Genomic DNA, 26965 nt, shown 5'->3' on the forward strand with positions numbered 1-26965 from the left:
GAGCATTTGTCTATATCCAGTTTTTAATACTCTGCTATGAGTTGTATGTTTGTATGAAAGAAATCAATATAGTGTTTATGGATGGTTTTAAGAAACCAGGAAATTCCCAGAATTTGTATTATTTTAATAAGCAGTAATCAATGAATAAAACAATTCTTATCTTTATATACGACTTGAGTCATTTCATATGTTCTGGGGTGCAAGGGACCATGTGGTGGTGGTGGGCAGGTTTTTATTTCTTCTCACTCGGGTTCTTCCCCCGAAAAAACAATAAAAGCTGGCGTCTTCTAGTCAGATCTATAGAAACAAGATTCGATTTGGTGCACTTTGACGTATATATACCGAACAAAAATCTCGAATCTAGGTACCATCTAAAAGATAACCATCTCTGTCTTGAAGGCGTGTATTGCTGAAATACATTTTAAAGTACAGCCGGCAAAAATGTAAGGGAAGCAGGGCGATTGCCCGGTGCTTCAGAGCGCCGGCGCCAATACATTATGTTACAGTATTGGTTCTTTGATTCGGGTTCTTGGTGACAACATTGGTTTAACTTCATACTTTCATTGTTCATCCAAACATATAATGTATAAGACTCCTTAGTTATGATTCCTTAGTTAATGACTTCTTAGTTAGCTTGTCTTTAGTGAGCCCTGGTGCTAACTGAAGGCGCTCTGGCCTGGACTCAAGCCTATTCCCAATTAACTCATGTTTCTAAGAGTTCTCGTCTTAACTTGGGGTCTGCCATGATCCCCAACCTAACTTTCTAACTAACTTCCTGATCTCTTCTTTATACCCATGACCCTTGTCAGATGTCAAGCTGATTACACCGCTGGCTATAACGTAATGCTATATTATCTTTTTGTACAAATTGCTTTACAAGACAACATACATTACACGAATCACCTATCTTGTCATGATATCTTTTAGATGTTCTCCAATTGTGTAACAATTATGTCCAATTGACTGATTAATTTTAAATATTCGTAATCAGTGATCAGGCATCGAACGGTTATTGAGAGGCGTTCCAGTGGCGAAACAGACTGGTGAACACAGTGTCCTCTTCCTTGATGAATGGAATTATTAGTTCATGTGTCACCAGTGACACATTCTCGTATTTGACTCTTTGTAAAAACCACGCGAAGGACCAACTGAGGGACCTCCACTCTCGGGTTGTTCAGGGTTGGTTGAAACTGATTACTGGAGTATATCCTACGTACCAAACCTCCAGAATCCAGCAACTGCAAACCATCAAACACCTCAGAAATTCAGAACTAAAAAGACTTTTAACTTATTTAGGGGCTCCCAAGCCTCCCGCACTCGCAGACTTCTTTTCAGTCCATCCCTGAACAACGGCCGTGGGCCTGCGCAATATTCCATCTTATTTTTCTCTGCCTGTTGGTGTTTCAAATAGAATGGCTAATGACTCGTGAAACGTGTGGCTATATCACCAATTAGCCCAAACTTCTTCACCAAAGTTCTGAGACAGCGCCGCTGTCTCCCCCCCCCCCCCCCCCAATGCTTTCTAACCTGAAAACCATATACACAGCTGCTGATAGTTTAAATATTTGGTTATTCCAGAAAAAAGAAATGGGCCCTTTGTCTCCTTGGCAATGAAAACTCATTTTTATATCGCAAATACAAAGGTCGAAATCGGATTACCGTTACTTTTTATAATACGGATTTCGATATAGGGACTCATGGAAAGAAAGTCTAAGCGAACACTAACAATTTTCTGGTGTAAGGGAAAGAACTCTTTTTAAGAATTAGAGTTACCTCACCAATCACAGGAAGCCGCGGGTAAAAATGGATGTAAACAGAAAAAAAATCAAATTATTTGTTGTAAACTTTTACTGAAAAGTTAATTTTTCTAAAATCTTGGTAATGGAGGATGCCGATTTAGCCCTTGCTTTAGCTCTACAGGAAGAACTGAACAACGAATCTCCCCAAACACCGATAATTTCCAATCATCACAATTCGTCATCAAAATCAAAAACCTTCAAATCACCAAGTTTGGTGGACGAGTTTTGGGAGTTAACCGACCCAAATCCTGATATAAGAGCACTGTTTCTACAGTTTAACGAAAGGTTCTTCTGGGGAAGGCTTGCAGGAATAGAAGTAAAATGGAGCCCAAGAATGACAGTGTAATACTTTTATTATGTTTGATTGAAAATTGCCAACGTCATTCGAGATATGAAATGATTGTAAATATCGCTACTGTACACTAGTACCAACTTAACTCTTACCTAATAACCATGCATAACTCCTGTCTCTGTTCCCCAATTTTCACTCATGCTTAAATTTCCCTCGCTTGTAAGTCACTAAGTCAGTGACAAGGAGTAGGCTCATCAGTCCTACCTCACAGCTTTTCTCTGGTTTCCTCCCATTGCTGAAGACACCTAAATGCCAAGTGGATGTTATATAATTGACATTGTGTGTGCACTACTGTCACCAACCAGAAAGTTGTGATTTAGGCTAGGGCCAGGGTTACAAATTTCACAGTAGAGGATAAAATAATGATTTAATATAAAAACATAATTAGATTATCTAATTTATTGTTTTCTATTTTAGATGTGCAGGTATATGTTGTTATGAAGGTAGAGGAGGACTTTGTTCTGTGAGATTAAGTACGCCATTATTAAAATTGAGACCAAGAAAAGATTTAGTTGAAACATTGCTAGTAAGTAAAGAATGAAACAGAAATAAATGTTTCCTATTCATGGATACCATGGCTACAAACTGACACATGCTTGCAATTGTGACAGGGTTAAAAATAAAGCAGCTGCCATGGCAAGTTTTGCTATATAAAATATGTGTCAAAGAATGGCTGACGTTAGTCCTACTGGACCGATTGCTTCCAATAGGGCCGTTTTCCCTAGTAAATTAGTCCTTGTTTAAATAAATAGACATAGGCTGTGAACCAGAGGGAGGGTGGGGGTGGGGAGGCTTCCAAAAATGGTCCTAATTGGATCCCACAGCTCTTTACGTAGACTCTGTGTTAAAGTTGCCCTGGTGTCAGAGTTAACAAATGTTACCTTCTGGTACATGACCATCATCTGCAAATTGACCATCAGCAGACCTTCAGTTTAGAATGAGAAATAGTCTTTCTTACACAGCAAACAGATTAATATACATGTACCATATTAGCATTTGCTGTATAGAATGCAGAATTGGTTTCTGGTCTGAATCATCTTCTTTCACAATTCCCCAAGCAACGAAGTAGAGTAGTCTTAATCCAGGACGCGTTTTGGGCATTTGCCCGTTATCAACTGGTTACAAAAATAATCCTGTTACCCGGTATATAAAGACAATGGAATTATTACTCACGGGCTTAACATTGTGGATTAATACTTCTACTATACAGTCTTGTCATGTTTGTTGCTTGGGGAATATTACCTTTACTTTATTATCACTGAGATACGATTTTGCCTGCACTTTACAGGGATTCTTCTACCCATCGACAGTACTTTCAGTAGGAGTTAATTCATCACAGTCTAGGATTTTATTTTTTCTTTCACATTTCTTATGGTTTCCTTTTCTCACTTTAAATATCTTTGAATATTTCTGTATATACATATTATTTTGTTCTTTCAGCATGAAATGATTCATGCTTATTTGTTCGTAACAGATAATAATAAGGTAAGTTTGAACATTTATATTATGTAAAATTTTCCAAATGCTAATTTTTAAAAAATAAACTGTGATTGAAATACAAATTCCCTTTACAGAAATTCTTTGTTTTGATACAGGTCACAAATATCTTGTATTGATACTACAAACAATAGCAAACTAGACAAAGACAACATTTAACAAACATGCAAATATATATATATATATATATCTGTATCAGTATCAAAATTATCTGTTGTTAATATATTGCAATTTTTTCCAGGATCATGACGGGCATGGACCAGAATTTCACAAACATATGTACAGAATAAATGCAGAAACAGGAACTAACATATCGGTAAGGAAACAGCAATTATTAAAAAGTATTAGTACACAATTAAAGAGTTATGTTTTTTTTAAATCCTACACCAACTATTGTAAAGCAGTGGACACATTAGCCGAATCGGTCGGCCGAATCGTTCGGCCGAATCAATCGGTGCCGAATTTTATTCGGCCGAATGGGTGGACACACTACCTTTCATGTCACATGATTAAACATGGCGGCGTCTATGGCTTCAATCTATCACATGACTTCTCGATATGAGTGGTGAATTCTATATTCGGCCGAATGCTTTGGAGAAGCGGACACACCAGGCGAATATAATTCGGCCGAATATATCAAACATGTTTGATTCGGGCGATTCATTCGGCCGAATAGAAATTCGGTCGAATGACAGTGGACACACTAGGCGAATTTTGACGCTGATTGATTCGGCCGAATCATTCGGCTAGTGTGTCCACCTCATAAGTTCAACAAATTGGTAATTTTATTAAAGATTTAGACATAAAGAGCTATGATAGTTCAAAAATAGTTAATGAGAAATGAATATATTGAAATTTTAGTCAAATTACTTTATTCTGAGCGAAGTTTTGAGTGTTGATTGTCAAGTACCATTGTTACAAATATGAACAAATTTTCGATGATAGTCTTGATTGTCAAGTAGCATTGTTACAATTATGAAGAAAGTGTCGATGACTGAAAAAAGTCTTTAATATTTAGTTTCTATCCTGGCAAAATGTTACCTTACATTGTACACAGAAGCCAGAATGACTTAATATTTATGTCAATAAAAAGTACAAAACTTTATGTATGTAAATAAATTGTATTTGCATTCGTATTTTCTCATGTTGATTTTATAGGTTTATCATACGTTTCATGATGAGGTTGCTGTTTATAAAACACATTGGTGGAAATGTGACGGTCCTTGTCAACAGAGAAAGCCCTACTTTGGATATGTTAAAAGATCCATGAACCGAGCTCCATCTGCTAATGATTTTTGGTGGGGAGAACATCAAAGAACATGTGGTGGAACTTACACGAAAATAAAAGAACCAGAAGGATATGGTCAGAAAAAGAAAGGAGGAAAGAAAGCAGAAAATGAAAGCAAATCAGATTCTGAAAAGGGTATGTGGCAAATTGCATCGAAAAGTCATTTATATGAATTTTATACAGAAAAACTCATTTATAATTTAATTAAAGACATCACTTCATACAGCTTGTCAACTGTTGTACTCTAAATTTTCTGAGGCCCCCGTGACCAGTTCTGGAGTTAACCTTTACACCCCCCTCCTCCTTCAGTTTTTAAATTGAGTTTAATTGCTCTCAAGTATATGTATAACAGTTTTTTTTTCTATTTAACAGGTAAAGTTAAATCACCAGATATTAGGACATTTTGGGGAAATGTTAACTCATCAGATAATAAGAAGCCAGCAACAGTTACATCGGGATCAATTTCAGAAATAGACAAAGTAATACAAAACGGTGTTTTAGTACGAAAAAATCCTGAGAGTGGTAAAAATGTGAATGATAAAAACTCTTCTAAAAGCTCAACATCTACATCAAATACCAACCCCAACAATAATATTAATATTCCAGTCAGAAATTCATCTGTTACAAACAATAAAACCAATATTCCAAAAACAAATAGTTCAAACAGTGGAAAACCAATGCCAAGGGTAAATGGTGAGTTGTCTAGTAAGGGAGATAATTCTGTACAAACTATTGGAGTAGACGCAACAAATGTCCCTCCATATATTCCGAAAAAGGATTCCAATTATGATTCAAATGTTATGCAAGTCAAAACAATATGGAATAAAGAACGGGAACCAGTTATTTCTCGACCAACCTTCACAGGTAAAGGAGAGACACTTGGGGGGCCAAATCAGGGACACGGTACAACGAATCAGCCATTGGTTACCCCTAAAAATAATACTAATCCAGACTTAAATGTCATGCATGCTAAAACAATATGGAATAAAGATCGAGAACAAGTTATATCTAGACCAACATTTACAGGAAAAGGGGAGACAATCGGTGGTCAAAATCAGGCTCATGGGGGATTAAGTTGGCTGGCCCAATTAAGAAAAGACATTGGAAAACCTGGACAAAGAAAGAATATGGACTCATCTATGCAAAGAGATAATAGTAAACACAAGGCACAAAATACAAATTATTCAAATCAGCCGCATTTCCACAGTGGGAAAGACTTATCAATACCTCAAGCAAATGCTCAACAAGATCAACCTGTTCACAATAAAGATATAGACATTCTCAATCGCCGAAAATCTACCCCTAAATTATCGAACATTCTGAACAATGGAGATGCCAAACGGAAAATAAAAAAAGCTGTTTTACATTTATCAGATAGTGACGATGGCGAGCAGCTACCTCCAAACAAAAGATTAAAACGCTCAAATTCCCCTGATAATCTTGTGTCACCCGTTATTAAATCTCGCAGATCCAAAGATGGCCTTACTTCTCCGCCATCTCACCAAAGGCAAAACATTTCTGATTTTTTCTCACAAACATCTTCTCAAATCCCAGAATCAAGTTCATCAAGTAACAGTGTGTCGTCAGACAATCATGTGTCATCAGATGTTCCTATGGCTTTGTGTCCAGTTTGTCAAGTTACGGTGAAAACTGTAGAAATTAACGCTCATCTTGATTCATGTCTTTTGTCTTGTGATAATTAAAAAGATTTTTATAACATTGTAGACTTTATCTCCTATTATAATACAAGGATAGTTATCACCAAATCTTACCCGAGGTTGACAGGAGGAGAATAAGAATGCTGCAATTTTATTACATGTATAGAATCTGTATTTTTTCTACGTTGTGATGCATACAGTACCTCCTCACTCTCAAATAAAATCTTTAGGGAGTGTTCTTGCACTCTTGGTATTTTTGTTAATGACATGATGATAATGCAAAAAGAATGTGATATTTAATTCTTGTTTCTGTGTTTTATGTAAATGTTGTGTCAGATTGTCAGATTTAGACAAAGTTCAATTTTTTTTAATATTGAAACAGTAAATGTACAGTCATGTACTGATATGCTCTTGTGACCCAGTAAAATCTAATAGCAGCATAGAAACACATCGCTGTAATATAACATTATTGCAGTTCAGGAACAGACCAGGTAGTGTTTACAATGACTGCTGTCTTTACTATTCAAATGCTACCAGAAGACTCACCAGCCAAACTATTCAAACAAAATGTATTGTTTTGTGGCACAATCCACATATGGTAGATGCAAATGCATGCATTTATGTAATCTACACATATTATATTAATGTCATTTTTAAAACAAGTCCTAATGATGCCAGTCATGAATGTCTGGGAAAAATCTTATGATATCGGTCATGACTGTCTGAGAAAAATCTTTTCCTAATGATGCTGATCATGTCAGTCGAGATCAAACCTTTCTTTATAATGCTGCCAGTCACTTACGTTTTTGGGCTATAGATACTGTAAAGGTTCATATGTAAACCAAATCCATCCAAAAATTTGGTCAGAATGGCTAACAAAATTTTTGTTATTTTATGTCAATCTAATGATATATATTGACATAAATTTAGCATGGCAAATTCTAAAGGTAGTTGATCATTAAAATTTACATGTAAGTCTGGATCAATGTTCAGGTAATATAACAAAATCAGTGATACTGGGTACTGTTTGAAGTATGTGAAGTACTTAAACAGGTATTATGCAAGAGGTAAATCTGCCTATTGCAACTCTTTCTTTAGGCCTTAAATGTTATATAAATTAATAATTAAACATTAATTACGTACCAAGAACATAAGCAGTTCTCGATGCCAACAGGTGGCTCCGATATTAGGTAGATTTGAATATGTTTTTCAATTGTTAATTTTACTATACAAATAGATACTCGAGACTTTGTTTATTATCGTAACAATGACAGTCAAGGATACAGTGTAATAACAGTGTATATCACCAATATCTCGGCTCAGAGCTAAGTAATTTGACTGAAATCTTCAACATATTCCCTTTTCGTTACCTATTTTTTAACTTTTATAGTTCGTTTGTTCATATGGTTTTACATCAGCTTCCAGCTTGGGTGATATCGCAGACAAATGTTTCCTAGGAACTTCCCAGAGAAACCACATACATGTAGTAGGCTTAGCCAAGGATGGTTAGGAAACGTGAGATTGATTAGTAGGCCTATTCAATCTTGTTTCCTTTAAATAAAATACATATTGCCTTTTGCAGGGTAGCTTCCAAGGTAAAATTTCATCCAAAGGAGTTCCTCCGGGTACTTAAAAAAAAAAATGTGATCTTGCCAAGGCTATTATAATGAGAACAGAACTGTCAGCTCTTTATCTAATCTTAACTAATGCCCCTTCAATTAGGATAAACTAAGCAGTTGATTAATAATTACTCAGCTTCTTTCTTTGAAGAAAAGCAAGCAGTTCCTGGCTTGGCATATTAATTGATTAAGATGATTACTTGAAACCACATTCAATATGATTGTTACTTTGATGAAATGATTAAGGTCAATTGTTACTTTGATGAAATGATTAAGGTCAATTGTTACTTTGATCAAAAGATTATGGTCAATTGTTACTTTGATCAAATGATTAACAGCTACTTGTTACTTTGATCAAATGATTTTGAGTCAATTGTGACTTTGAGCCAAGAGTGAATTTTGGCTGTTTGGTTTATGAACGTTATGACTTCATCACTGACAAAATTATGTGATATATGATATCATGTACAGTATGTATTACAATAATGTTTTCCTTTTGCCTGAGATTAACATTAATTTAAACAAAAAAGAAAAATATCAATTGCTTTTAATAAAAACAACAAAAATTAAAATATTACAAATATACATGAGCAAAATTAAAAAGTACATATACCATCAAACTCATAAATGTACATGTACCATCAAACTCATAAATGTACATGTACTATCAAACTCATAAATGTACGTATGATGTATTCAAATCATATTCTGAAAATGGTAAAGCAAAGAAATTGGTCTATTTTCTGTCTTTTTATATGCTAAAGGATATAGTTCACATATGGATAAAGTTTAAACACTACGCTAAATAAGCTTACATGTATAGAATAATAATAAAAAAGTCTAAAACATGTAATTTGAACATGTGTGTCGCAAAACTATATTGTATGTAAATTCCATTAGTTCCTGCTACATTCTTCATTAAACAAACTGCCATATGTTTCTGCTATTGTTCAAGTACTTTGATGTTTTGGGCCATTTTGCCAGTGAAACATTCTTTAATGTTACATTATAAGAACCATACTTATAATTTTCCATGAATTGATTCACTATAAATTAAAATGATAAATGTTCACTAGTCTACTTCTTAGTACTGCCACTGGGCACCATATCCTTCTGCTGTACATGTAAACGTTTTGTTCTTCTTCGCCTGATTAAGATAATGTTAAATTAACAGAGTAGAAAATATTACAATATTAAGGATAACCTCTCAGTCTCATAATTAAAAATAGGCCTAGTTAATTTGTGATCTGGTGCCAATGGTGGCATTACCAAATTACACGAATTTTTACTGTCACACTGGCCTGGAACTACAATTGTTCTACTTGCTTCTGAAAGAGATAAATTTGCTTTCCAATTTCTTTAACCATCTCTTCCTTGGATGCTTTTGGGTGATCTTTAACGTACTGAGAGATGTTCAGAATAGTTTGATTTCGCAATGCCTCGATTGCTTGTTCACCAGAGATTCGATTCCAGACAGTGGAAGCGATTCGAAGACCTGTTACTCTTTGAAGCATGTCCTTATCACCCGTGAACAGCGCCACATTTTGAAGAAAATCACCAGTTTCACCAGAAAACAAGTTTAGAAGATCCATTTCGATCAAACAGTTGTTGTTCACGACAGAAAAATAAAAATATTTACGCAATCTGCACTGAATAAACTTATTTTATTCCCCTGTTTACGTTTCCGTCACGCCAGCGCCCTCTCTGATAAACTACAGCAGCAGACTTCCGTTTCCGGTGTTGGATGAAACCCAAATGTTTTCATTTTGTTGTTCTAAATAATATTGCGAGTATGTCCATGAATGGTATGGGGTTGGATTTATGGAAGGCATGAAGAAGCCTTAAGGTATATGTTAAGAGGAGAAAACGAAAGGCATGCCAGATACGAAGAAAAAGTAAGTTCTATGAAAGGCGATTTATCTTCAGTATTGCTTGGAATTTCTTTTGTTTTGCGTGTGCTGCAGTCTCGTCTTCTTGATGGACGTGATTGTGACCGAGCACTGACTGACACTGTGAATATAATTGATATCAGTTTTGCACTGTGTATATAACCTAATAAATACTTTCTCCGAATCAAATCTAAAACATACCACTTGTAGAATCTAGTTATTATTCTATTTTTTAATTTTTATAATTTATTTCCATTTAAAAAAAAAAAGAAAAAAAAGAATTCATTTAGATCTAGATTTATTTATTTTCTTAAGAAAGTTCTAATTGTGCCTTGGACTTGGTGGAGTGTCGTTTTATTCTCAGATTGTCAGGAATATCAATTAGAAATCAATGTGTATATATGTGAGACAGAAAATTGGGATGAAAACAAAGATCAATGTGTGAAAGATTTAATTAGCTCCTGTTTAACATAGTTGGTTTTTAATGGGGTAATCCCTTTTTGTGGATCATTGACATAATCAGTTAAAAATAGTTTTCAATATTCAATCAAACATACATGTAAAGTCTTTTGCAAGCTAAACCTACAAACTGTTTAGTGTAGGACTAAATTCTATGGATTACAATTACTGTTTTGTTAATAAAGACTAAAGAATCCCTGTCAAAATGTCGGTAAGAAAATAAACTGTAATTGAGCACCAAATCCATTCATAAGCATGCTCAAAGCGTATTTGTATAGTGTGTACATATATTCCATTGACTTATCCAGTTCTACCTGTATTACTAAATTATGACATTGAAGCAATTTATATCCTGAATGATTAAGCAGATTAAGGATTGCTTGTGCAAAACATACCACATTGTTAGTGATTATCACATGGATTACCAACACAATTCATCTAATGATTTGCTCTATGTGATGAAGATGCTTTAACTTTATTAGGTCATTAGGCATACATTTACATGTACAATAATTAAATACTAGTCTGTATGTTGTTTTCTTGGTGAAAGAGATATTTCTTCTGTCCCAGTGGGAAATGTTTTGAAACCTTGATTGATCAGGTTGGTTTGTTAAATCGTTATGTTACAGCTTACTATTATTGATTACCTTACTGTATAAAGATACATACTGTGTACGGTACATGTAAGAGGATTGACCATGAACTTATCAACTGACCCTTACTTATATGTACATGGACATTTGCTATTAAAGAAGAAAACGTATTAGCATGTAAATGTAATTGAGTGGCAAAAAAACTGGCATGACTATTAGCCCACTCCAAATTAAAATTGATGATATTGCATGGGTCATCAGGTCAAAATCGTTTTACCCATAAGAAAAAAGGGTTGCCTTGGGTCAGCCTAAATATTAGGTTAAAGATTAATAATACCGGTACATTATGTAATGGCTTGGATTATCAAATTACTGTGATGTTGGGGGCCACACATGTACATTGTACTATATTTAACCAACTTAGACTTTGTCACTTACACCAGGAAAGTAAATTACATATTTTAATATAATAAAAATATGTTCAAAAAACTGTGATAGTGTTACATGTATCTAATTATTGACAATCCAAGCACTAATTGCAAGATATTATTTGCAAGAGTTTTCTACTGAATTCTTTGAAAATCACAACATAATCAATACTGCTCCTAAATTTCAACCTACATGTACTTGTATATACTGTAAATGTCTTTATTTGAACCAAAAATCCGTTGCATGTCAACATTAACAATATTTAAAGTAGACATTTCAATTTGTTAAATTTTTAATGAAATAGACTTTCAGTCCATGTACGTTTGTACATGTCATGTGAGAGTAGATTTTCAATAGACACTTATAATGCCCTGTCCCATCCCACTCCAACAAAGAAAAATGCCAAAACAACTGAAGTTGTCTGCACATTAAAATCATGTATGTACATACAGAATATTATATCATTATACATGTCATTGTATATTGACTTATTTTAACTTTAAGGCCTCCTGACGAGAACTCGATGTTTGGCGATAAGTTACCAACTACCTGTACTTCCAGTGACAGTAAGCCATTAAATAAACCAGTTCACAGTGTTGATGATGACAGTCAACCTATTAAATATGGTGAACTGATAGTTCTAGGGTAAGTTATAGTTTATTTCATCATTTATCTGTGATTAAATACTTGTGATTTACAAACTGCATGCATACATAATGTATATATTTCCCCCCCTGTAAGCATAAAGATAAGTGTTAAAAGTTGCTTGAAAGTATTTCCATGCATATAATCCTTTAAGTGGCATTTAGCAATTTAGCACATTTAAAAACAACTTATATGGAAAACAATTACTTGTTTATAGACTAGCACAACGTTTCGACAAGTATTCTCTTATCATTTTTGTGCTGGAAAACGTCAAGAGCATACTTATTTATAAACTAGTGATTGTTTTCCATATAAATTGTGTTGTGTTTTTTTGTATTTCAACGCAGGAAAATATTTTAAGCTTTCCCCTGTCACTTTTCATTGAATCAGTTGAACAGTTATTACCAAACACCAGCCAGGAGATATTGCCATAACTGCCATAATTTTGTTTTCTATTATACATGTGTCTGTCTCCCTTTATAGAAACATACAAAGTTTATTGGTTATTTGTTGAGATACATGATTTGGTGGCTGTTCATGTGCTCAAGGAATTTATCATTGTCCTTTAAGAGGGCTCTAATTTAATTCATTGTTGTCACTTTTAGGTAATAGCATTTAACATTGATGGACGTGATGAGCTTGTTTGAAAGTCATTTCTTTTATTCATTGCTCTAACATTAACAATAAAGAAATTCTGTTATTTGTTCAGATCCATCTCTAGAGATTACTGATATTGATGTTAATACTTTTATTATATCTCCATTTTACATTCTGTTCTATCCCACTGTTGTTTCTATCAACCATACTGTATATGAATTTATTTTATCGTTTGTGTTAGTGGATATATTTATCCAATAAAGATGATAGCCATGGGTTTTGGTTACTCATAACGTTGTGGTGAATTCTTAGTTAAAAAATTACAAGATTAACGCTTACAAATAAAACCAATTATTCATTGATACATGTACATGTATCTGATAAGATGTACGGTACAAAGAACAAACAACTTAGTCTAATTAAAATTATACCAACATTTTGTTCAATATTATTTATTGGATGTAAATGTATGCTCCACTTCATCTTGGTCTAAAAAGTCAATTCTGTATAGAGCATGTTAGTTATGCTCAGATTGTGATTGGTCAATTACATATTATTATCAACCTACCAAACAAAACTAGCAAGCAGAATTGTTTGGTTGATCATTGAGTGATTGTCTGATCAAAGTCAGAGGTATTATTATGCTGCAGTTTTAGATATAATGTAATATATTAATAAAAACACAAAGTACATAAGTATGAAAAATATTTTTTCAGATGCCATACATGTAATTTAAAAAATGAAAGAGTTTAAGGCAGTTGATCTGTCTTTTTTGAAACAATATATTTTCACAGCTTTATGCACAGTAAACTGTATGCATATGAGTTATTTAACATTTAAATTTAATTAAGAAAACAAAATCAAAATATTAACAACAGATAATGTCACAGTTTGGATTCAGTCTAATGAAATAGAGGCCAATCAAAATGTTTTACTAATAATTTGTCACATCTACATGTAGATAAGTACATGTAGATAAGTAGGCTTAGAAAAAAATAAACCTATAGTATATTTAGACTGATAATCCTTTTTGAGATTCAACTTTTACAATGCTGTAGTTTGCGAGGGATTAAAATTCTCTCAAATGTCAGTGTTTTTAAGCTTTAGAAATAACGATTATCAGCTCAAAGTTCAACTCATCAAATTTAATCAAGTTGATATTTTCACTTGTCACAAACCTCAAGGAATCTATGGGTTTTTTTTAATAGAGGTTTCTGATTTTAAGTTGATATAGTTGGTGGTTGTTGGGCAGTGAATCAAGTGATTGTTTAGCCAATATTTGATAGGCTTGTATTGATTATCTTGTTTTAAAATAGTTTCGACCTCAAATCACTTGTTTAATTTACACGAGGTCAACACAACACACAACATGTTTACATGCTCATCATAACTCACTGACTTTAACCAACTCCAGACACATTCACACACGACTTGTCCTCAAGTCCTTCGTTCAACCAACTTGTTTTCTTAAAGAAAAAACAGAACGTACTGGTGCACAGAATTACATGTTTGTTTCTATTCAACTCACTTGTACTTTTGTTTTACCTTAGTTTTATTTTGATTTTAAAGATCAAAGAAAAAAATGTACTTTAACAACATGTGGACTAAAGAGCATAGTTCTTAGACTGACTAATATTCATTTTGTCAGCAAATTAGATGTGATGTCAGTATTTTCTTGACGATTCCAAAATTCCTTAGGATTGTTAAGCAAGGCTTCCCCTTGTGAGTGGTGCAAGGTTACGTATACAAATGATAGCACTTTAAAGATTCCCTGACAATAGGAAATCAGAATAAGAGAAGGCTGTTGTGCCACTGCCTGTGCAAAATGTCCCTCTTTGCACGTGCATGACATATACCCTAAGTCATTAGTCCAGTTAGAGAACACATTTTTTTTACAAGTATATTAGGTTCGAATGTATAAGAATGACCATTTAAAGGTGTCAGAAAAATTTTTTACTTCAAAATTAATGTGACAAAAAACCTTTTTTTGTTTCATTCTGTATATCTACATGTACATTTAATGTACTTATATTAGCAGATCTTGGAACAGCTATTTAAACAATTATACTATAAAGTTAAGTAACAAAAATTGTTGAATGTAGGAATCACGGTCACTTGATTAATATGTTACTGGCTTACTAGCCAGGAGATCGGGGATTCAAACATGGCATCCTCCAAGAAAGAGCCTGCTTTCTACATGTAGATGTTGGAACAAAAAGCAAGGTTCCATTGGCAGCATGTTAAAGATTCCATGTCATTTGGAAATCATAATAAGATTAAAACATAGTGACACTGTCAGGGCAAAATGTCACTTCTAGCACGCTTATGTTGTAAGCCAGTATTCATTGGTTTTGTTGTGCTGAGAAGTAAGGTGTTAACAGTTAAACCCCATTTCATTTCATTTATTTGAACGGAAAGCTGCACATTGATTGAAAATTATGTCATTGTGTTCTGCTTTAGCCAGGTTATTTCAATAATACAAACATTACCAACTGAACAATTTACACAATACATATCCGCTATAATCATTGAAACTGGAAATAAACAGCACACATGCAAACAAAAAAACATTTCTAAACCTGGTTCAAAACTTTCATATCAAATAATGCTATTTAATCCTTTAAATATTCAGCTATGAAAATTAGCCGTGCATTAAATATTTATTCTATGCATTTTAAGTAAATATTTCCATATTTGTGTGGTTGGAAAGAAAAATCAACACGATGTTGTTTAAATCAATTTAATGTTCAAACAATTCCCCCACTTCAAAGGTCTTGTTTAAAGTCTGACAGTGTGCTGTTATGAGGATTATATTGAAAGAAATGAAAAAAAGATGTTTATGAATGATTGATAACTTGTGCCCTGCCTGACATTTAGATTGATTGATGTGATGATGTCTTTTTTATAATTGATACCTGTGATTAAAACAGGCTCCGAATCATGCAATTACAGGTAATTATTATAAAAATAGAGGCAGCAAAATAATCTAGTTCACAAAGGTTGCTGTTTTTGTTTTCTCAATCTGATTAAAATACAGATCTATATTTCGTTTCGTTTTTTTTTATACTTTCGATGGCCTACACTACATGAAGATCTGACAAGTTGTAGCGATAGGTCGCGTCAGAGGTCATACGAGTGGCTTTTGACCCTATGACATCAGACATTTGATTAACCAATCAGCATTGATATTTCTAATGGATTACCCACAGTTCCCCACAAAACATGCCTAAAGCTTGCCGTAACAGACCGTTTCATTGGCTAATCCCTAACACCATCCAGAACACCTCAATGATAACAACTCTTCCAGATCCTAGTGTAGTAAAGACAAGTAAAACAAAATTTTGAACTATAAAAACGAAATGAAATAGGATCTGTGTTTTGATCAGATAGTTGTTTTCTAATCTCCTAAATAAATAGGGTATAGGGCAGTGGTTCTCAACCTTTTTTTGCCACCGGCACACCTGGCTAAATATATGACAAATATTGAATTTTGCAAAATAAAAACATGGCCAGTCATATACTGCATGCAACTGTAGACAGAGACTAGCCATAGACACATAGAATGACTCAAACTAGATAAAGAAAAACACAGCTATGAACTTATCAGTAGACATCAGTAAATACTCAATTAGGATCACATGGTTTTTCGCATTATCTTAGTGTGTCGTTCAAAATTTGGCAGCACATCTAGGAAGATAGTGTGCCGTGGCACACTGGTTGAGAACCACTGGTATAGGGTGTCAAGGCCTAAATGATGCATAGCAGGAACGTTCTTAGAATGGATAAACCAGTGAGGTTTTTTTTGTTTTTTTTTAAAATGTCTTGAATTGAAATCCCCATTTATTAAAATACACCTTTCATTGAAATAAAACATTCATGACCACACTAGTGCTGGCGCAATATATTGTTTAATTGATGTATAGTGATTTACCTTCTCATGATTCGGGTATTGAATCACAAGGTGCAGAATCAATGTTCCCCTATTCTTGTTAATGCTTTTTTGTTGCTTTAGTAAGTGGGGCCTAACCTGTCACTCTGAATTATCCACGTCATACATTATCCATAGGAACACAAACACTCTTAACTTGTTTTGGTCCGTATTTTGATTCACATCACTATTGTGATATAAAACAGTTTTATTTCTTTGACATTAGCAGGACTAAAACTATCAATTATTCATTTATCCCGTTGTTTTCTTGGTAAATATTGACCTGGTTATGAATTGTGATATGAATCGTTAATAATCACCTGAATCACAATACGCATCATATCATGACTGCAGTGGCAATACCCAGCACTAGACCACACCATTGTATTTTCTTTACAAACTTTAGATCTTAGTATGTCGGTGAAATAATAATTTTTAATTAGATTTGATTTACATTATGTAACTATCGTTAAATCACAAGCATTTAAATTAAATGTGTAAACTTATTCACAATTTGAATTATTTAATCCATCAATTCATCACTGAGATGGGAGGTTGGATGGCCGAATGGTTAGCATGTGCACGCTGTATCATAAGGTCTGTCATTGAGTTGGGTCGCCTGTCCAACCTCATGGGTTTTCTCCGGGTCCTCCGGTTTCCTCCCACTGCTAAAGACCTCTATGTGCAAGCAAATTATTGAAATAAAATTGAACCATGTTTTAGTCCCGAAACGACCTAGGTTGTGTCGAGTGGACATTAAACTCTCTCTCTCTGCTTTCCATAATTAGGTGAGTCGCTAACATTATTTTTTTATATGATATTGTTTAAAATAAGATTAATTACATTAATTAGAGAATTTTTAAGAGTGTATAGATTAGTGTACATGTAGATTATACCCACAAGAGTCTATGTGATACATGTAGATTTAGGCCTTTATATACACTCCCTTGTTTTAAATGAAAAATATAATGACAATCCTCTATAATGTTTTGTTTGAAGTGATATGTAGGAGTGTCAATTTCATTAAATAAATTATATTTCAATCTTCTTTTTTCAATTTCTAGTTGATTTTAATATTTAGATGAACTAAAATCTGTTCTGGTTTGAGGAGAGTGTAAATTTCATTAAATACATTGTATTTCAATTTTTTTACACATTAAACTAAACTCTATTTATGGATAACAATTACTGCCAGTAATTGTTCTCCATAAATAGTGTTTAGTGTGGAACTGTTCAATTACTAAAATGCCACTTAAAGAAGTTCAATTTTCTTGCTTTCAATTTCTAGTTGATTTTGATACTTAAATGAACTAAAATCTGTTCTTTATTGACATATAAACTGCACGCTGAAAAGAAATCGCGGACTATTTATAGCTGTATTGTGTAATTTATACCATTTAAATCCCATTTAATATATGTATCTTATTCAGTATCTCAATTTAGTTCTTTAACTGTCAAATGCATGTGTGACTGATTTCTACTGCATATATAATTCCAATAAGGTTGTGAGTTTGATTATACCTTGCTAGCAGTTTCTCACCAATAAAGCATTACTTGAGTTATGCAGTTTCATACCACTGTATTAGACCAGTGAGAGCGAGGAACTGACTTGTAAAGATTTCAGTCAATAAATGAATAATATGCACCATTGCTTGCAGTTAAACCATTAATCTGTATATTTATGTAACCTAATTTATATTGGTTTATGATAATAAAATAATGAAATTACGCATGTAACTTTTAAATTATCATTAGGTGTAAAGCAAATTAGACTAACAGCATATACATAATATTAATAAGCTTATAGTGTTATTACAATCTATCTAACCTAACGCACCATTTCCTTTCCATTTGTATCAAGTTGAAATTACATGAATTCACCCACTCAATAATGTACTTATTACATGTAGATAGATTTCTGCTTCACATGATAAGTGAAGTTTTCAAGTGTCTCTTTAAACTCATTGAAATGAATTGATAATATACAGTAGGTTAGTGTGCTTTCCACATAATTTATATGGGAAAATTGATTTCCTAGTGGTTTAATTCAAAATACCCTAGCCTGAAAATAAGGCACCTGTCATAGAAATTGTCAGGTATGAATTCAGGCTTTATCAAGCACAATTCCTCTGGTGCCTGTCTTTTTGTCCGGCACTGATTTGTCTGTTATCAGTGTTTTTATTAGTTCATTAATGCCTGACACAAGTTCAAAATGGCAGGTACTAATTCATAAATGCCTAACAATTTGTATGGTATAACTAAAACCATAGATTCCAGGCCTGTTGATCGCACAGGTGTAATATACTATTCAAAAAAAGTAGGGGATATTTGATTTTGGGGGCATAATACTAAAATATGCAAATGACTACGAAAAAAGTCACTATAGAACCTAACAGAAGAAACATTTCCAGTTACATGTGACGCCCAAACGCACCAATAGCTACCGTATGGAATGCAGGTGATGCTTGGGATCATCATGGGGGTCCAACCCAAGATTTGCACGACTCTGACTTTGAATGTTTCAGTCATTGTGGCATTGAATTCCAGGGTGGAAACATCAGTTTAATTGTTTTAGTGACCAGAAAACAAATTTTGATATGCGTCGGCTTACCCAAAATGAAAGGTTACGTGCCCTTGGCATGCTACAGATCGGCACAACACAGGCGGTTGTGGCGCGGACGATGAATGTTTCTCAGTCTGTCATAAGCAGGCTATGGTCCAGATACCGTGATACACAATCTGTACAGGACAGACCACGCTCAGGTCGACCAAGGGCGACAACTCAAGCCCAGGACGATTTATCCGTACCTTGGCCTTGAGAAATCGTGTCATCACAGCAAATCAGATCAGCGCTCGTCTTCAAACAGACACTGGTGTGAGAGTGAGTGGCCAGACGATTCGGAATCGACTGCATAGGGGTCACCTTCGCGCCCGACGTCCTCGCGTGATCCCTTGTTTGAGAGATCATCATATTCAGGCAAGACGTCGTTGGTGTAGGGATCGTCAACACTGGGATAATCGACGCTGGAGCAATGTGATGTTTTCAGATGAGTCAAGGTTCACTGTTGATTTTTTGGACAGACGTAGGAGGGTATGGCGTTGTCGAAACGAGCGCTTCCAAGACGTTAACGTCATCAGACATGATCGATTTGGGGGTGGTTCTGTTATGGTGTGGGGAGGCATCACTGTTGCTGGAAGAACGGCTTTACATGTTGTTGCAGGGCGTGTTACAGGCCAGTACTACCGGGACAACATCTTGGCAGTCCATGTTGTGCCGTTTGCACGACATCATGGCCGCCGTTTCATCTTCCAGGATGACAACGCAAGATGTCACAGGGCCAGGATCGTTACAGGTTACCTCCAACAACAGAACATCACCACATTACCTTGGCCAGCACTGAGTCCCGACCTCTCCCCCATCGAGCATGCCTGGGACATGCTTGGACAGAGGTTACGTCAACGTCAACAACGTCCTGCCAATGTCCAAGAACTTGCTGCTGCGTTGCAACAGGAATGGGACAATCTGGACCAAAATGACCTTAGACGTCTCATTAGGAGTATGCCACGTCGGATCAATGCTTGTTTGGCAAACAGAGGAGGATTTACCCGTTACTGACTTGGTTGTGATGCTGTGGTAACTTTGCTGTTTGACCCCGGGTATCATTTTACCCTTATAATGGTCAGTCTGTGCCTTACTTAGTCTAACGATCATTTGGAATAAATCGATGAATGTGAACTTCATTTCATTTTGTCATTTGTTTCTTCGTCAGTTTCATTAGGTGACTTTAATAACACTTAAAAATCAAATATCCCCTACTTTTTTTGAATAGTATATATCGGTATCCCCTTCCTAACCTGGGTGTTCTCTTAAATTCTTTGGTTTTCCCTTTGTCATTCCCACCTAAAGAATGTCATTTATGTTGATTGGTTGTTTAATCTTATTTCCTTCCTTCCTTCCTGAGGCTTTGAATCAGTCCACATTCCACATATTATTTCAATTGTTATATTGTACATTTGTAGATTTCTTAAATCAATGTATAAATTCTATTCTTTGAATGGCATTTAATTAGTAATTGGAACATAATCGAATAACACACTATGTACATGTATGGATAACATTTACTATGGTTTATTTCACTGCAAGGTTTCAACAAGATTTCACAAGTCGTTATCAAGCATATTACACAAATAAAGGCATTTATTGTTATCCATAAACAGTGTGTTATTCAACAAATGTATAAATTAAAAGGTCTTAAAACCTTGACTGAAAATACATAACTTTGTTATACCATTGAAGTTCAGTAGTCTTTGCATGGAGTTCAATGAAATGAAATGGGGTTCAGTGTCCTAGTTTTCTGCACTGTCTCGGCTAATGAAGCATGGCGTTAAAACATGATATATTGTGGTCATGTACAAACAAAAGTAATGTTTGATAACTTTAAAACTTGGTTGGCTGCCAAATAACGTTTGTCAATAGCGAGATAAACAGTTTAAATTATTGAACAATATTATAAGTACCAAAAATTAAAGTATTTATGAGTAACATCAGATTATCCATGGCTTAATCAGCTCAACAAATTGATTATTTAATATTTAATTAAGAAAACTAAATGAAAATATCAACAATGGATAATCTCCCTGTTTGGATTAAACTAGATTACAAAGAGGTTCATCAAAACTGTTCAGCAAAATCACATTGACATTATGAAGATGGAAAATGTACTTTCATTCTCTAACAGTAGGATTGAATACACATAAGATACATGTACATTGGCATACTAAACTTTTGCTGTCTACAAGTAGACATTATAATTGTCCTAAATCAAGAATTTTGAGAAGGTTTAATTAGTTCTTTTGTGTATACAATGTAACAGATGTGAACCGGAGTAGGACCGCATTACAAAACAGTATACTAATTGTTGGATATGGCGGCCATTTAGTGCAGAGATCTATTCGCAAAATAGATAGTTCTCTGTGTGCAGAATGAAAATAAAATGAAATGAAATGGAGTTTAACGTCCTACTGTTCTGCTCCTATACTGGGCTAATGAAGAATGGTATACCCCATACAGTGTGCTATGAGGGAAATTTTGCCCACACAGCGGCACTATCACCTACTCTTATATCAAATTCCAACTGCCAAGGGATCTTTTGCGTGCATTCCAGTGTTTACACGGGACCTCGGTTTTTTGTCTCATCCGAAGGACTAGACAGCTGTCCTTGTCAGGCCCTCCATCCTGCATCACTGACAAGGGGAAATCACGTCGGAAGTGTGCAGAATGGTACATACATGTATATTGGGTCAATTCAAGTCACCTGTGTTGAGGTTGAGTTATGTTTGACACTAATCTTAGACCTTTAGTTGAGCTACATGTAAATGTATAACCGTGTTACTCTTGCATTAAACTAGTGTTAACACTACTGTGCTGATGTCCCACAAGTTTATATTTTGCAAAACTGTCTCAAGGAGTATTTCAGTATTTGATGGTTGAACAAAAAAAATGATATCCAAAAGTAATATCCCCGTTCTTGCTATAATAGTTCAAAAATCGATAATGAGAGAAGGATATATTGAAAGTTTCAGTAACGTTACAATGAACTTAATTCTGAGGGAAATTCATCTTCAATAGAAGGTTTGATCTCGCTTTATCAGGCCCTTCACATAATACCCTGCATATTTTGTGATGAACTTTGATTGGCTACTGACCCAGCTAGGAACCTATCAGATGCCTTGATAGAAAATATGATCATGAATACAAAATCTCTTGCTTTCAAGGTTCGTTCAGGGTCTAGATTTCCATGGAAGTCGCCAAGTTTGATTTGAGTTTGTTTGTGTCATAACCTCTGATTGGACAACACTATTGTTCATGTGTCATGCGGTAAAGGGGGATAACGTTCCTATAAGTTCGGGTATGTCAGGCCAATCTAGCAACAGCTAGATGTGATAAAACTTGCAGTCGTTGGTTCAGGAACATGAAGGATGTTATTGTTATTATGAGTGTTTGAAGTTTTGTCAAGCACTATTACTGTGAAAATAAATAAAATCTTGATCATCTATTTGATCGTTAAATTATTAAATGACATGTCTGTTCTGATCCATTAAATGTCTAAGCCATCTGATGACCTGGAGAGTTGCTTATGGGCTTGTTAATGTCTAAATAATAATTTAAATAACATTTGATGATAGAAAAAGACTTGTAATATAGGCAGATTTAAGTCTTATATAATACATCTTTATATGTATATATTGTCACACTGTGCATGGTCTCTAAAACATTTTTCATACAAAAATATTTGTGTGCATGTGTTAGACGTTAATTTCTGTAAATAACTTTCTCTGTCTTTAAATGGTTATAGCCTGACTATGAGTAATGACATAACACCTATATCATGACATTAGTTAACAATACAGTACAAGTTCCTGGTATTTTATTATGTAAAGTGTGTCATACTTAGACTATGTTTAGACTTATATAATGGTCACCTGTGTTGCCAATATACTTTAATCTCGGAATTCTTGAATATTATTAAAATCTGATGTAATTTTAAATCAGAAAGATTTCAGAATTTGCCCTCCGTAAACGTTGGTTGGATGCACCTGCAATGCCAAACTGTTTTGCAGTGGATCTTACTTATTACTTAGATCATTGGAAAGCATAACAGAAGAGAAGCCTCTGAAATTAGGATTGAATATCCATTGTTGATTCAGCTTTTCATGATGGGTGGATTCTGTGACTATGCTCATAACAATCCCTATCTAAAGAGCTACATGTACACATATTTTTTGACTGCCTGTAACCACAGGGGGGTGCTAAAATCCCAAATTATTATATACTAGTAGCAGTGTGAGAAGTTATGTATATAACAAAGACAATGTGATGGAGTTTGCTGTAATACTTGTATATGTAATGTGTGAAGTTGAGTGATTATCTTTACTATATGACATTTAATAATGTCTCTGACTCTGTACCATCCCTGTAGGATGTACATGTACATAGTTAAACTTCCTCTCATAAACAACTTGTTTGGAGGTACTTACAATACATTGTAAATGGATGCATCTTTGGGACTGGGCAAACACACAAAACTGAAAAAAATAAAGATAAATTTATAATAGGCATTCCTATATTCAAATTACACACATGTTAAAACAAATCATATGAATTTGAAAATTGAAACATGGAACTAAAAATGATAATCCTAACTCATTATTGCAACAAAATTCTGGTTTTAGTAGCCATCTATATTAACAAAGTAAAGCAGTTTTAAATATTGTAAGGCAGACATCTGCAGGTCTGTGGTACATGTATAATACACTATTTCAATTTGTTTGATTATTATAATAGTAAAGGCAGGAGGACCGCACTGCACACAAATAAAACCAATAAGACAAACCTGTGGACAAGACAAACTACTCAGACACTGCAAAAAATAAACATCAAATTAAGTCAATGAATCTGTAATGATACAGAATTCACCTAAAATGAAAAACAAAACAATAGAAGATTTGCAAGAAAGACATTAGAAGTAATGCAATCGATCTTGACGGTTGTCGTCTCCTGAATGGCGATAGTCTGCCAGTTAATGTAATGGGTTAGAACTTCAGAAATATGAACAAATAACAAGGGTTATAATCTGGATTGAATGTAGGAAAATGCTAAAAATTAATTGATAGTCTAAAGATGCAATGGACATCTGCATGTACATGTAACTATTGTGATATATGCTGTTTGTTTATCCAAATGTAACTATTGTAGTACATATATATGTACATATGTATCCACTATTTGTCCATCACAAATATAATGGACATCTACATACATTTATAACTATTGTAATATATGCTGTTTGTTTATCCAAATGTAACTGTTGTAGTACATATACATATGTATCCACTACTTGTTTGTCCATTACAAATATTCTGGACATCTACATACATTTATAACTATTGTAATATACCCTATTTGTGTACATGTATGTATGTATTACAGATATAATGGACACCTTCCTAATGGAGATAAAGGAAGAAGAAAGAGTAAATATATTTTATATAAACGACCAAAATCAAATGGTGTCAAACCTTTTAAACGACATCTTGTAACATGTCCACAGTCTTCCAAGGTAAAATCATTTTTAAACTTTTCATTTATTTTTGAAGGTTGTATCAGTAGAATTATTAGATGAAGAAGTCTATTGAATATCACCGATCACTACATTGGCTTAGGTTATCATACAATGGATTTGAAATTTAAACATTTTGTTTCTGTTTGTGAGATCAATGATTTCCTATAACTCAAACAGCTGATTATCTGATGCATGTACTGTACATGATTTGTTTCTGTTGGGAATAACTAACTGTCAGATTTTAATTTTTGCCCTTCATCAGTTTTTAATGTCTTGTAAATGCTCCCATTACCTAAAAAAGAATAAAAATGTAACAACTCTCGGATGTATGGATGTTACGTTGCCTGGCAACTTTTCTTCCATCTTGTTTCAAAAACTGATACTAGTATTTTAGTCCCGAAATGACCTGGTTTGTGTCAAGTGGACATTAAACCCCATTTCTCTCCCTCTCTCTTTCTGATACTAGTATTTCTTTTAATAATTCAATAATGTATGACTTTGGGTGAAGTAATAATGGAGAATAATCCCTTAGTCACTGTATAAACAAACATATTCTGTATGTTTGCTTAAATTGAATTATATCGATCTTAAAGTGACATAACATGTTCTAATCTTCATAGTGGTGTCATCTTGGAACAACATATGGCCAACATGTAAACTGATGATGTTCAACTGTGGGAGACCTTGATGCTGTCAATCATCTTACTACTGTCTGAACCATCGTAAATTTCTTCGATTATGAACAAACTACTTAACTTTGGTTATTATAAACTTACCTGTGTGTTTGAAATCAACTCCCGTTCAGTAAAATCCATTGCACAACTAAATATTCCAACGAATAAAAAAGTTCTCTTTTGACAAATTTAACTATTTACTTGTAATTTCAAAGTTTTTAATAACCAAAGTTAAGCTGTTTGTTCATAATCGAAGAAATCCGTTTAAAATTTACGATGCTTCAGATAGTAATATTATTATAATTTGAATTAATTCACACACCTTTTTCTAATATTTGTTTTGCAGGCAGTTCAAGATTCTGCATTACATTCAGTGTCATATACATTAACTAGAAATAAAGCTATAATAGTAGAATATCAGTCTGATGATGATACTGATATGTTTCAGGTATGATATATTATATTTATTACATCACTATCAGATAATATTATTAGGAGGATTTTAAAAATTTTGCTTGAATTTATCATTGAATACTTTTGCCCCCCAAATTAATGATTATTGCATGAACAAAGGCTACTTCTGCCTCAAATGCCTATTTTGGCTGATCTTATGGGTTTTCTCCTGAGTGCTCTGGTTTCCTCCCATACTGAAGATCTCTACGTGCATGCGAATTAATGAAATAAAATTGAACCATATGTTAGTCCTGAAATGACCTTGTTTTTGTCTGGTGGCTGTTAAACCCTCCCTCCCTCTCTCTCTCTCTCTCTCTCTCTCTCTCTCTCTCTACTTTGGCTGAAAAATTGTATCTCCTGACATATTTGTGGAAGTGTAGTTCTCCTTGAATCTTGACCTAATAGCCAACTCCTGTATACATCTATCAGATAGATCTTACTACATAGGAATATATAGTATAAAAAATAAAAACAACAACAAAAACTAATGTAAAGAGAATAAGACTGCCAATAATACAACAGCCACAGTGAATAAAACTGTCAGATTCAACTAAAACTGACAATTCCAGGGAAATTTGACACTTTCTTAACAAGTACAAGTAAATGAGAGAATAGTAAGCCAGGGTATTTAATAGATAAAACACTAATAAATAAACAGTTATACAGGATGTGTAGAGAAGAAAGAATGTCATGAATTGTTTTTCATTACATGCAACAAGTCTGTGTTGGCGTATTTCTAATCTATAATCTTACATACATCAGATGTATACAATACCTACATCAGTTTATTTATTGATATTGACACACGTGATACTACATTTACATATACTTGCTGCGGGAGTCAAAATGTTGTATCCGGGTTTTGCCAAATTTTTCACGAGAGCCAAAAAATGCATAGTGTTTAAAAATCATGATAGCTTACAAAAAACGTTATATAAATGTTGTATGCAAATTGCTGTATT

At 34.1% G+C, this 26965-nt stretch overlaps 2 protein-coding genes across 3 annotated transcripts in view; both read left to right on the plus strand.

The window, feature by feature from the left end:
- Positions 1 to 1781: 1781 nt before the first annotated feature.
- On the plus strand, positions 1782 to 9845 carry LOC126820245 (DNA-dependent metalloprotease SPRTN). Its single transcript, XM_050548073.1, has 6 exons — positions 1782 to 2141; positions 2569 to 2677; positions 3592 to 3636; positions 3890 to 3964; positions 4807 to 5071; positions 5309 to 9845. The coding sequence occupies exons 1-6, from the start codon at positions 1882 to 1884 to the stop codon at positions 6637 to 6639; spliced, it is 2085 nt and encodes a 694-aa protein (XP_050404030.1). The 5' UTR covers positions 1782 to 1881; the 3' UTR covers positions 6640 to 9845.
- Positions 9846 to 9908: 63 nt separating this feature from the next.
- LOC126820246 (protein pellino) overlaps positions 9909 to 26965 on the plus strand; it is a 30898-nt gene continuing 13841 nt past the window's right edge. For both annotated transcript variants that reach the window (XM_050548074.2, XM_050548075.2), the window contains exons 1-4: positions 9909 to 10108; positions 12088 to 12228; positions 24744 to 24873; positions 25897 to 25998. In XM_050548074.2, coding sequence (XP_050404031.1) covers positions 10089 to 10108; positions 12088 to 12228; positions 24744 to 24873; positions 25897 to 25998 — 393 coding nt within the window. In that variant the 5' untranslated portion in view covers positions 9909 to 10088. The remainder of the gene's footprint in view (positions 10109 to 12087; positions 12229 to 24743; positions 24874 to 25896; positions 25999 to 26965) is intronic.

The sequence above is a fragment of the Patella vulgata genome, chromosome 5, assembly GCF_932274485.2.
Source record: "Patella vulgata chromosome 5, xgPatVulg1.2, whole genome shotgun sequence".
NCBI classification, from domain to species: Eukaryota; Metazoa; Mollusca; class Gastropoda; family Patellidae; genus Patella; species Patella vulgata.

Excerpts from the sequence above, each read along its gene's own strand:
- LOC126820245 (XM_050548073.1), top strand. The coding sequence starts at position 1,882 with ATGGAGGATGCCGATTTAGCCCTTGCTTTAGCTCTACAGGAAGAACTG. Across the intron at positions 3,637-3,889 it reads TCGTAACAGATAATAATAAG|GATCATGACGGGCATGGACC; the intron begins GTAAGTTTGAAC and ends AATTTTTTCCAG. Across the intron at positions 3,965-4,806 it reads AAACAGGAACTAACATATCG|GTTTATCATACGTTTCATGA; the intron begins GTAAGGAAACAG and ends TTGATTTTATAG.